Consider the following 13,458-nt stretch of genomic DNA (forward strand, 5'->3'; position numbering starts at 1 on the left):
TCTAGCCGCTTTCCTGCTCCCCTCCCCAACTATGGGAAAAAACCATTGTTGGTTCCAATCACTAAATAAACAAGCCTCTGGTGTTCTCCAGCTGGGAAGGAGTCCCAGAGAGATCAAGAGGACTGGCCAGGACTTAGACAGTAACCCTTGATATGAGAATAGAGTATTACAATTTTAGCATCTGAAATGTTGGAGAATGCATTCAAATAGCAGCAGCAGGGGTTTGAAGATGTCCAAATGCTAAACAGATCTGAATAGGAAAAGAAAACCCCAATTGTGAGACTGGGTCTAAACACTTATTAAGCTGAACAAACCTTTAATAGTCTCTTCTTCCCACCAAGAGAAAATTAAAGTTAGAAGGAGGACTGTAGAGTCCTGCTTTAAAGAATATATATAGGCATACACACAAATAGGTTGTTCATAATAACATTAACAGCGGTAACTATATTCTCACAGCCACCACTATTCTCACAGCCACCACAGAAAGAAAACTTCTTTTCCAAAATGCAGAAGAGAGACTTCTGGGGTGATCTCACACCCTCACAGAATAGTACCCCGCCATGTAGGAGGAATAACTCAATCAAAATGTAACCAAAAGCATTCACAATACATTGTCGAAGGCTTTCACGGCCGGACTCAACTGGTTGTTGTGGGCTTTCCGGGCTGTATAGCCATGGTCTGGTAGATCTTGTTCCTAACATTTCGCCAGCATCTGTGATTGGCATCTTCAGAGGTGTATCACAGAGTGAAGTGTGTTACACACTATGTCCAGTGAGAAGGGAATGTTTAGTGGGGTACATATTGTCCATGTCCCAGGGTGGGGAACCAATCAGTACGTGTTTGGGTGGAACTTGCTATGCAAAAATTATGGCATATCTCTGACTTGGGGGGGGGTTCCACCAACACACAGGGTCGAGCTGATTCTGGAGGCTGAGTAAGGTCAGTTCCCCCCAGAACACACCCAGAATGCCCCCACCACTCCAATACAGCTGGCCACAGAGTGAAAGTTTTGACACAGAGCTGGTGCAATGGCTAGGCATTCCAGGGCTCTGCCATGACCCAGCACAAGCAGGTATGCCCTTCCGCTGGCATATGTGCCCTAGAGAGAGCAAATCCGTTGGTGTATGCCTGTGCCGCCTCCAGAGGGGGATTCACACCCCCTCTGGATTGGGCTAGCAAACACCTTACCTAGTGCTCCTCCATTCTAAAAAGCTTTGCCAAACAATGAGCACGAAAATGACACATGGCTACTGGAAACAGTGGTTGGCTACCAAGGCCAGTAAACATTTGTAGACTCCAAGCAAGCATATCTCTGTTCGTCTATGCATGTCAGCACCATTCCCTTTAACTGAGTAAAATCAATGTTACGTTTTTAAAACCAATCTCCTTGGTTTAAAACCACATAATGAATCTATGGCTAATCACCCACGGCCAGCTCTGGCGTGCCCTTGTCCCACTCTGGCACAAAAGTCATGCCAGAAGTGCTCTTGCATTCTGCGGGGAAAGTGAGAAGTACAGGTGGAGCAAGAGGAAGTGCACTGGGACAAGAAATCTTGCTCAATGCACTTCCTTTCTCAGCATGCTGCAGGGAGGAAGCGTGTCGGGATAACATTTTCCCCCCAACATGCTTCCGCTCCCAGCGTGCCAGGGAGGAAGCACGTCTGGACAAAATTTCTTGCCGGAATGTGGCCCCATGGGTAATTGGCCAACATTTGAAAGATGGAATTAACTTTCTGTCTTAGCACCGCTTGTTCTGATAATCTGCTCCATAAGAAAAATTCTCAGTTTGATTTCCATACATATCTGAAGAATGAGTGAAGATTCTCAAAAGTTCCCGATGGGAAAAAAGTTTCTTAGGTGGCACTGGACATTTGTTATATTTTGTAACAACAAACTTTATACAGCTATCCCTTTGCAAAATTTTAAATCACGAAAGTCCACGAAACAGTAGTGCTTTTATCAAAGACAAAGGTACTAAAATGATGATGCCTTCATTTTAATTTGCTGCAATTTCATTCATACTTTCACAGTTTCGTGTTGCAAAAGCAAATTGAGGGTATTAACCATGGTCCTCCAAGGTGGGAGAAAGCCCTTTTTAGAGATGAAACAATATTATTACAAACAGATTTTCCTGTGTATCCTGCCAGAGCCAAGAGACAAACTGTGCATCATTTGCTTTCCAGTCTATGTAGCATGAAGAGTTTGTGTTGGCAGACACAAATGACCTGTGGCCATTTCACAATTTATGTTGCAATCACATTTGCAGCATGTACAGTGGCATTTTCAGCAGTGAACTCTGTACCGCCTGAAGGGGAACAGCAAATACACATTGGATTGAGGGGAGGAAGCTGAAATAGGAGGCAGCTGGCTGCTGGGGCTTGATTCATGCTGACTGTGGGATTACAAACAATGCTTAACAGGGGCATAATAAGGGTGGGGCAAGCCAGTTCTCCCAACCCCAGCCCCCACTGCCATGCCATTGAAGAATAAGAAGCCCAAAGGTTGCTTTAAGTTTAACTATCTTTAATTTAGCTCCAGCCAGGCAAGCAGCTGAGAGGCAACTGGGGGCAGGAAAGGGGCATCCTTCTGGCTTTGTCCCCATCCCCAGTCGCCTCCTGGCCACTTGCCTGAGACCAGAGGCGTAGCTAGGCCAGAGTGCGGCCGGTGCACACTCTGGCTTTTTTGCCCCGCGCCCCCCACCCCGCAGCGCCCCCCCCCCCAGCACTTCATTCCACTTACTTTTAGGAAAGGAGCAGTCCAAAGAAGCCTGCCTGTGTTGCCTGGGCCTGGTGGGAACTACATTTCCCAGGAGCCCCTGGGAAATGTAGTTCCCACTAGGCCCAGGCAAAGCAGGCAGGCTTCTTCTCTGGGATGTTCCATTCCTAAAAGTAAGTTGAAGGGTGCGCCGTGGGGGGGCGGGGGGCGCCACGGGGGGCAGGGGATTTTTCTGCCCCCCACGTGACCAGAATCGGTGCGCCCAGCATGTTGCACAGCCCCCCTCCCCCGGTGGCTTTGCCTCTGCCTGAGACTCAGGCTGTGAAGGAGGAGAGTTGCTGCTGCATGATGTCCCACTGAGGAAGTAGGTAGGTGGGATAGATGGGTGACACATACATGTGTGTGCACTCATGCTAGCCCTACCTTCTCCTCAGTGCCCTGCATTCGTCAGCTCTTGTCTTTAGCCAGGGTACTAGTCCGAGATTGAATAATGTTTTGGGGGTGCACAATTTCAGTGCTTGCTCTGGGTGCCATTTTCTATAGATATGCCCTTTAGCAGTGGTCAGTTGTGGTCCCAATAACCATGGAATACACTGTTCAAGGACAGTCATACCAACTTGAACCTGATATCTTTTGTGAGGGGAAATTTTCTCAGTTAATTTTTGCTGAATCCCCTTTATACTAATTCTTATAATGTATGGAATCTGGGTGAAAAATACCATTTTTCTCTGAAGGCCATGTGCCTCTACTTTTGAAGGACTGGTGACTACAAAAGAAAGGCTGCTGTAGCTTGGAAATTCCCATCCACCAAAAGCCACCTTAGCACATCATTACCAGCTTTCCCATATATGCATAAAACTGATTCTTTTCACAAGGACTTTTGCTGATCATGCTGCCAACCAATAACGATGAGTTGATCTCATCATTGAGGAGCAGCAGTGGCATAGTGGTTAAGAGCAGGTGCATTCTAATCTGGAGGAACCGGGTTTGATTCCCTGCTCTACCACTTGAGCTGTGGAGGCTTATCTAGGGAATTCAGATTAGCCTGTGCACTCCCACACATGCCAGCTGGGTGACCTTGGGCTAGTCACAGCTTTTCGGAGCTCTCTCAGCCCCACCCACCTCACAGGGTGTTTGTTGTGAGGGGGGATGGGCAAGGAGATTGTAAGCCTCTACAGGAGAGAAAGGGGGGATATAAATCCAAACTCTTCGTCTTCTTCTCTGATGATGGTTTTAATGACGGGGAATTTTTTGTAATTGAAATGTAGGGTTTTTTAATCCAGCCTTGGCACTCTTGGCTAGAAGGAAAATAATCAGAATAAAATTCAGTTTACTTTCCTTCATCCGAGTGGTGCCAAGGCCAGCAAAACCATGGGGGTGGAAACAAGACCAGGGAAGGAGTGCACTCTCTCTGGCCTTGTCCCTGCCCCCAGAGTCTTGCTGGCCTTGGTGTGCTCAGTTTGAAGGAAAATAATAAGAATTTTAAAGGCATCAAAAGAGGGGGTTTGGAATATGGGGTGGAGGCAGGGACAAGGCCTTTCATTGGCTTACTTTGGCTGGTGAGCCAGCAATGGCGCTTCATGAGCAGAAAGATCTTGCCACTGTAGTGCATGCACTGGTAACATCTATATTAATTACTGCAATGTGCTGTACACAGGGCGGCCCTTGAGAACTGTCAGGAAGCTACGGTTAGTACAAAATGCTGCAGCCAGAATGCTGACTGGAGAGGGTCATAGGGACCATATTACTCTAGTTTTGGCAAATCTACATTGGCATCCATTTTGATTCTGGACTCAATTCAGGTGCTAGTAGTGACTTTTAAAACCATAAATTGCGTGTGACCAATGATCCTTAAGAACTGCCTTCTTCCATATGAACCTATCCATTCACTCCAGTCATCTTCAGAGATCCTACTTTGTTAACTCCTTCCATCTGAGGCTAGAATGAGCTTTCTCAGTCATGGAACCAAAACTTTCTCCCTAGAGAGATCTGTCCATCTCCCTGTATTGGTGCCTTCTGATGGTCGGTGAAGCCTTTTTTGTATTACTTGGCATACACCCAACAACCATTATTGGCCCTTCTTCAAGGTACTGATGTATGTTTATATGTTTTAAATTGTAGAAATGTTTGTTTTTATATACACTGCATTTGGGGATTCTGATTGGGTGGAAAGACAGCATAAAAATGTTTTAAATAGATAAATAAATAAAATAAACTTGTTAGAGAAGATCAGGACTTCAGGTACCACAATACCTTTCCTACATATAAAGATACAAGTGAAGTTTTCACTGAATTTTTTTCAACCAAAAGACATTTATCTCACCCAATATTCTGACAACATTACCACCAATTATTTCCCGCCTCCAATTTCCATATTTAGCATCAGAAATAAGGCTATCAACAAAGGGTCCACATTATCTCAGTCAGATGTGACACACTTTTAAGACCTTGAAACTGGCAAGGTTCCCTGAAGTTACTGTTTTAAGGTTACACTTACCTTGTTTCTGCAGTTAGAGTGAGAACATTATTCAGATAGTCCCTCACCCAGGCAGAAACTCCTAAAACTGTGATGGACATCAACTGAAAAAAAACCAGGGATTTTACTTAGAAAATACTTCTCATTTAGAGCAACTCAGTTATTAAAACAGCTTTATCAGCATTGATTCTCTAAACACAGCTATCTGCTCCTCTCCAATTTACTAATACCTTGCAAGACCACATTTCTCAGTGGAGAGATTTCAATATTGACAGTACTCCTCAAAACTATACTCCGTAGGGAGAGTGTAAGCCTTCAGGTTTTATTTCGCATTTGCCATCAGAGTAATAATTCCTGCTGAGATTTCATAAAAGTAATCTGCAAACCAACATGACATAAAAAGCTAGCAATGTCTGAAGGGAAACATGGTACCATTGTATAAACAATTATCAGATTGCTAGTACAAAGGAAAAAGTAGCATTTTCAAGCTGGTAAAAAAAACACTTTTGTGGCTATGGCAGAACACACAGCCAATGAAGAGGCATGAACTGTTACAATTACTGGAATCCATTCTAATTGTTTATTGTAAAAAATGCAGCTTCTCTCACACCTGCCTCATACAGTAGACAGCCAGCAGAAGGATCTCCTCCTTCCCCTTCAACCCACCTGCAGAACTGCTGTGTTAGTGTAAAAGAGGGCAAGGGAGTCTCCTGCTCCTCCCTTCCTTGCCTGCTTCCAGCGTCACCACCTCATAGCTGAGAGGCAGTGATGGCTCCAGTTTCTCCTCCCCTGCCCACCTCCAGTGTTGTTGAAGTGACAGGGGCAGTGGCTTCCACTCACTCCTCCTCTCCTCCTCTTTGTGTACCCACCTGCGAGGGGAGAACAGCGGTCTTCTTTGTGCAAGTGCAAACAACCACCATCTTTTGGAAGGCTGCTTAATTTCAATATTGTTCTGCAAACCTGGGTTCCTCCCAGATTTACTGCAATATGACTTTTGTATCTACAGTCCCAGTTCTTAGCATTAACTATTTATAGATCTGACCAAGTTGACTACCAGATATACTGATGTGTTATCAAACACATTTTAGCTCATTGCTAAATATGCCAATATTATTCCCATTTAAATAATAAACAAAACATTGAAATTATGCTATCTACAGTATTATTTATTTTATAGTCTGCCTTTCTCACAGGAACTCAAAGCAGATTACACATAGTGAGTCAGTACAGTCAACAAAATAGGACATAACCAATAACCACTGCATTAGGATTTCAGAAGTCTGGAACCACCAGAAAGAGCTGACGCATAACTAGCATGACACATTAAACAGTGCAGAGATTACATAATAGGGTCACATTTATAACCATATTAAGATACCAAGAAAGGTTGATATTGTAAATATTGCCATTCTACAGAAAGTGACAAGACATATCTAGATCTCAGCTGAGAATATGAGAAAAACTCTTCATAATATATCAGTTGGTCCAACGTAAAAATCCCCCTGCTGGTCCAAGCCTTGAACAAAAAAGTTTTTTCCCAATTTTTAATTTTGGATTGGCACAAAAAACCTAAAATGGATGGTCCAACTGCAAGAAGTGATTCCAATAATGAGTACAAGTTAACAAGTATGTCTGACAATATAAACTAAGATCAGAAAAACCAAATCCTTCTTCACTGAATAGAAGCTGCATCCTCTCTAAAAAAAAAAAAATCCAAAGTGGTGAGGAACTCTATATAAATCTCCAAAACAAAGTATTAATTTTACAGGCTGTTAATACTATTGTGATTGCCTAGCAATGGCTACTGATAGCATTCATTTCTCAAAGCTACAGGTTCTGCTTGTACATTTGAGAGGTTTGATGCTCCAACTTTTTTTAAAAAAGATTTCAGATTCTTCTGTAAACCTGGGCTTTTACTAGGTTCGTAGAAAGATCTGTACAGAACATAAAGATCTGTTCATAGCTCTAATCTACAGAACTATCTGATTTGGCCATATTCAGAATTAGACATAGTAATATTAAGAAATCGCTTCAGACACAGTTAGGGAGCAAGCCTATGCAGGATGGGAAGACCTCACACCCAAACAGTAAAGATAAACATCAGCACTGAGAGAACTGGAAGTAGTCTCTCTAGTAGTGATTCCTTCTGTAGCCCAATCCAGATGGGGGGGACTGAAATGGTATTAGGGAGTGGTGGAGGGCACCGCAGGCACATTTGACCCCTCCACCAGCATAAAGGACACCCACACCAGCAGAGTGAGCAAACACACTGGCATCCAGGTGCTGCACTAGTTCATGGCAATCAAACCCAGATGTGGCCACCAGGGAGCTAAACTGGCATCCAAGTGGACACCAAAACACGGGGTGTGGGGGGGGGGGCGTTGCTGAGGGTGGAGCTGACTTTAGTTGACTTCAACCAGCACTCCAGGAACGCTGCCCTCTGAGCCTGCAGACTTACACCACACAAAAGTGGTATAAGCCTGTTTCCCAAATGGGGCAATTCAGCTAGCAGGATTATTATTTAATTTTCCTTCTTTCCATGCCACCCAAATCCTCTTTGGGGATGGCACAGCTCTGCCTTGGCCACACCATCCCGGGCTGCTGTAGCATGTACACATCCCTGTGAATTGTGCCGTGAATGGTACCAGGAAAGGAAGCCTTTAATAAATTCGAAGAGGTAATTTTAGTCAGAACTTAAAAAATCCAGTGTATGTGGCAGAGATCAAACTTCATCAGTCAAGCAAGTTCAGCTTATAGCAGCAGCATGGGATTCTACATGTTTTTCATGTTCCTGCTCTTAGTTCTTCTTTTAAACTGACTGCAATAATAAGATAATACCATCCAGATAATAGAACTAGGAATTCCTGTTGTTCAATTCTTAGTGTTCCTATTCCTCTGAAACAAAGGGTACTAAAATTGTGTGACGCATATAAGTGCCATTAAAAATATTTTGTTCAAGCTCCCCAAATCATTTTTGATAAGGGAAAGAGGAAGAAAAGTTTTATCTAAGTCTTTTTTCCAAATATGTTTTGTTTTTGGAAGGAAGGAATAAATGGGGAATAGATACAGTCTAGACTACTACAAGAAAAAGAAAGAAAGAAAGAAAGAAAGAAAGAAAGAAAGAAAGAAAGAAAGAAAGAAAGAAAGAAAGAAAGAAAGAAAGAAAGAAAGAAAGAAAGAAAGAAAGATCATACATTTGTCCAGAGAATTCGTAACTGGAAGAAAGTCAGGGATATATGATTCAATGGCAGATATGTATAATTTTCACACATGACAAGAAATAATGAAATGGCCAGGGCATCTCCAGATAAATGCACTTAGAACTGGTATAGTATAGCATTTGCAACACTGAACTAAATGAACAAGGTTTAAGTCTTGCACTCACCTTGAATCTTATTGGGTACCTTTAGGCCAGATATACACTGTTGTCCTAGCAGGGTTGTTGTTTGTTTAAATGTTTATTAAAACATTTTTGTGATGCCTTTTCCACCCAAAAGAGTGGTTAGCAAAACAAAAAGAGAACTAGAATCCAGAAAGAGTAAATATTCCAATGCTGAGCGTGCCCACCACAACCTCTGCAGTGAAGCAGTAACAACTCCTCTCCACCAGCAAAATCTCTACAGCACTCTGTGTCTCCCACCACCACCACCACCACACACACACACAGTGGTGAAATTAAACACAGAGGCATTTCATCTTGCTCTGGGCTGACAAATTTCCTTAATTCCAGAGGAGATATTCCAGGCATTTGCTCAATTGTTCTCGTTCCCATTCTGAAATTTCACAAATCAGACTGGTTGGGTTCCAGAATTTCTTCTGGGGCAAGTCCTGCTTATTCACCCAAATAGATAAAATGCAGTTCTCCTCTGTGTGGTTATTGACAGTCATTTGAATTTGACTCTTCCCTACACTCCCAACTGTCTCTGGATCATTCTCCTACTGGAACAAGTATGTACACTCCTCTCTTAAGGGTTGCTCTGGATAGAAGGGTAGTTTCAAGGCACTTAGTGAGGCACTTTCCCCTCAGCTAGAAACTCCTCTCATCTACTGTACTGCATAGACTGTGGTTCTGATGGACAAGAACCAAAGAAGCTTTCAAGTAGGAGGGTTTTTCTAAATACAATTAACACCAACTTAGTATCTTTTTACATTATGGGTGGCCAAATATAGATATGTGTGAAGATTACTCTGGATAATACTCCCCACACATACACAGAAAGAAACAGCCTGGTTATTGCACAGACAAAGACTGCACATAAGTGGAAGCCATCTGGCATCTGGATTATATATTCAATATGCACTTTTGGCTTTTGACTGCACAAAAAATAATCAGCCCACACAGCATCTGTGCTTCTAGTATAATTTGTTCTTCTCAACACTTCCTCCTACTGAATTTTGAAGATTTCCAGATGAATCTCTCTTGTCTGTATCTATGGATTCCAAATGACACACTCCACAATTACACAGAAGTTATGTTAATTTACAAGACAAAAATAAGGATTGTCTAGCCTCCCTCTTTCCCTTTAGTATGCAAAATTAAAATAGGCATTCAATAAAATTAGGAGCTGAAACTCCTACATGAAAATTAACCTTTACTACTTTATGTCTGTATTAAACAAAGTACTTTCCCTCAGATTGTGTAAATAAATCAGGAACACAAATTCCCACTGGCTTTCTCACATAAATTTTGCTCCTTTATAATATGAATTCAGCCTGGTTATGCCAGAGTGCATGTACTGGATTACAAACACTTGGCCATGATCCATTCATGCTGATACTCCTAAAGAAATCCACACAAACAGGGCCTTTCTTGTGTTCTTTTATGAGGAGGGGAACACTCTAAACACAACAGGGAATTTCCCATTATTAGGCAGAGTATTTCCCATCACAGAACAGAAGAGGAAGTCCTGGTTCATGCAAGACTTTAGATTACATCCCTTGGGTGCAATCAAGCAAATATTTAAAAACTATTAGCCCTATATCCAGTCAAAACACACAGACTTGTCAATATGCTTAGAAAAATCACAAGGTACAGTCCTGCTAGAACTATATTAATTCAGACTAGAGCTGGAGGCACAGCATTTTAGTGCTCCTGTAATAAGCTATCCAACACAAAAAGGGAGTGCTTAGAACCTTTTACCACATTGGAGTAATTTTGTAATGCATGGAGGGTGTTTTTTTTTCTTACTGGAGCAATAAATGTCAGCTCCCCACCTGCAGTAGGAAACAGCACACAATCCAAGAAGAAATCATATGGTTTTTTGCTTATTTTCCCTCAAAAATAAGTTGTCAAACATACTTAAATGACAAACTAAGCAATCTTAGGCACAGTTTTACCTTTCTATACCCACTGACTTCAATTAACTTTAAAAGGTAAAGGTAGTCCCCTGTGCAAGCATCAGGCCATTACTGATCCAGGGGGTAACATCACATCACAACGTTTAGTAGGCAGACAGTGTTTATGGAGTGGTTTGCTATTGCCTTCCCCAGTGTCTACACTTTACCCCCAGCAAGCTGGGTACTCATTTTACAGACTTTGAAAGGGTGGAAGGCTGCGTCAACCTTGAGCCGGTTACCTAAAATTGACTTCTATAAGGTCTGAACTCAGGTCATAAGCAGAACTTGAACTGCAGTACTGCAGCTTACTACTCTGCACCGTGGGGCTTTTAAAGGAACTTAGAAGGATTTAATTAGAATTGCACTGTAAGTCCCAATGGTATTAGGAAGAGGGACTTGCACAGCTAGCTTTCTCAGATCTAAATCAACTGAACACAATACAATAAAGAAAAATTGAAAGGAAGAACTTAAAGTTATTGGAAACTGATATTCATGTTTTATATGCATCTTTTATTGCTCTAACTAACAATATTCAGTATGCACCAGCACAAAATTGTTGCCAATGAAGGCCAATCAGTCAACAGCTTCCATAAGGGGCAATCACAAAAGGTTAGAAGGCTCCCAAGTATGCATTCTCTTATATAGGCACCTATTTCTGAATGAGTGCCTCTCTCAGTGTAATGGTAGAATAACAGGGGCAGGATCCACCACAATGGCTCCTGGGATCTTTTGAAAAATGTTCTGCTCCAACTGCGTGGAGGAAAACCAGGGCTGACTCTTTCTTTTATAGAAGAAGCCAGTGGGCACCAACAGACACATCTGAAGGCACCATAGTGACCATGGATGCCATACTGGACATCACTATATGAATCCAAGGCAATCATATGACATGTGAGTTCTTAAAAGAGCATAGAATGTTGTTTTAAAAATCAATGTCTTGTGACATTGGAAATGTCAATATATCAATGCTGAGATCCAAAGTTCTCTCTGAAGATTAAAACTGTGGTACATTACAAACATAACACAACAGTAACCAATTCAACATTTTCCACTTGTTACAGATGGCTGCCCAAATCACTTCTAGTTTCATTTTAAACCATCAGGATGTTATATAGTCATCACCATGAAATTGCTACTTTAAAATTTCACTGGATGTGCCAACTATCATGATTGCCAGGAAAATAAGTGATGAAGCCATGCAGACTGACATTTAGAACTCAAGCTACATTTGCTCAATTTAAATTAGATATTTACTTAATTGCACAGAAAAGAAGCAGGCACTTAAAGCTGCAGAGTTAATTGTTAATATAGACATGACCAAAACACAGTGTTATGTGACCTAAATGAAAACATCCAAGCTGTTTTTCCCCTAGCCAGAGCCTTCAAAAACCTTGAGACCACATTTAAATCAGACATTTCTGAAGATATATATTCTCCCTCTGAGCAGAGGACATCTTGTGGGTGTTTCACACTATCCTGACAGTTCTTTTCCTGCCTAGCAGTGGACAGCAGCTCATTAAGTGACTGCCCTACTCTACTGGGGTTTTTCTTCTATCTTTTATCTACTTACTTATGCTTACACTTACACTATTTCTATACACTTATCTGCTATCTAACCTATTCTAAACATCTTCTTTTTGCAACATTCACCTTTATTGTTCTCCCTCCCCTGTGGGCACTAGAGTAGGGAACTGCTTTACTAAAGACCTTGCAACGTTCTCCAAGTGGCCATCCAAGCTATGAAAAGATCGGAGGAAGAAGTCTTTCTATCAGAGGACGACATAGAGGCTCCGCTGACAGTTGAATTGATTCTCAATCCAAGGAGCACATCCCCATGGGCTGCTGACATTATGGTCAAGGCTCAAGCAATAAAGCAGCAGAGGTGGCAGAACCAGCCAAAAAATGTGGCAAAAAGTGTGCAACAACAAAATGGCCACCACAGAGCCTTATTGTAGAACAGAAGTCACTCCAGGCCCAAGCAACAGCAGGATGATGGCAACTCGTTGGATCCTTGTCCTATGGCTTTCTCAGGATTAAATTCAACTAATGAACAAAGGGTTAATGTACACATGCCCAGTTCCTTCCCTCTACCTGCAGACTTTTACTCCTTCATAACAGAAATGTTAAGAGAACAGGTCTTGTCCCTAGTTCAACTGAGAATTCTTGTGCTAAAATCTAAAGATTAGAGCTGGGCCTTCTCTTCTTCATTTGAAAATGCTAGCCTAAAAACTACACCCCTACAGGCTTAAAACTGAAAAAACACAAAAAACACAACTGAACATGGGGGGCAGCAAAACTCAGATTTGCATTGGGCTCCATTTTCCCTAGCTACGCCTCTGAAACCAGGATCATTACCAATTTGGGGCCCTTCCTTTTGGACTTTCCTCAACCCCAAGAGTCTTTTCCAAACTACTGGTCAACCTTGTAGTGAAACTCAGGGAGAACATCTACTTCCACCCATACTTAGACAATCTTCTTATCAGATCACGATTTCTCCAGCAATCCAAGACAAATACCCAGTAGCTTCTGCAGTGCTTTTGGGAACATGAATTCCTGGTGAACCTCAAGGAGAATCCCATGAACCCAGTCCAACAATCAAAACACTTGGGGTCATCATAGATACCAGGGAAAACAAGTTCTTCATCACCAAGCAAAAGGCCAAGAAGATCAAAGAACAATAGATTCTGGTCACATTGTCTCTCCTTTCTCTCCTGTAAGGAGACTCGAGGTGGCTTACAAGCTCCTTTCCCTTCCTCTCCCCACAACACACACCTTGTGAGGTAGGTGAGGCTGAGAGAGTTCCAAAGAACTGTGGCTAGCCCAAGGTCACCCAGCAGGAATGTAGGAGTGCGGAAACACATCAGGTTCACCAGATAAGCCTCTGTCACTCAGGTGGAGAAGTGTGGAATCAAACCCGGTTCTTCAGATTA

General features: G+C 42.3%; 1 protein-coding gene across 4 annotated transcripts in view; it reads right to left on the minus strand.

Annotated features, from left to right (window-relative positions):
* TSPAN12 (tetraspanin 12) overlaps window positions 1-13,458 on the minus strand; it is an 85,493-nt gene that overhangs the window by 50,287 nt on the left and 21,748 nt on the right. For 3 of the 4 annotated variants that reach the window (XM_048501893.1, XM_048501890.1, XM_048501891.1), the window contains one exon: window positions 5,213-5,295. In XM_048501893.1, the coding sequence (XP_048357850.1) occupies window positions 5,213-5,295 (83 nt within the window). Of the gene's footprint in view, window positions 1-5,212; window positions 5,296-5,857; window positions 5,908-13,458 lie in introns of those variants that run through there. The other variant, XM_048501892.1, reaches the window with a different exon arrangement.

Source organism: Sphaerodactylus townsendi, linkage group LG06 (genome assembly GCF_021028975.2).
Source record: "Sphaerodactylus townsendi isolate TG3544 linkage group LG06, MPM_Stown_v2.3, whole genome shotgun sequence".
Classification (NCBI taxonomy): domain Eukaryota; kingdom Metazoa; phylum Chordata; class Lepidosauria; order Squamata; family Sphaerodactylidae; genus Sphaerodactylus; species Sphaerodactylus townsendi.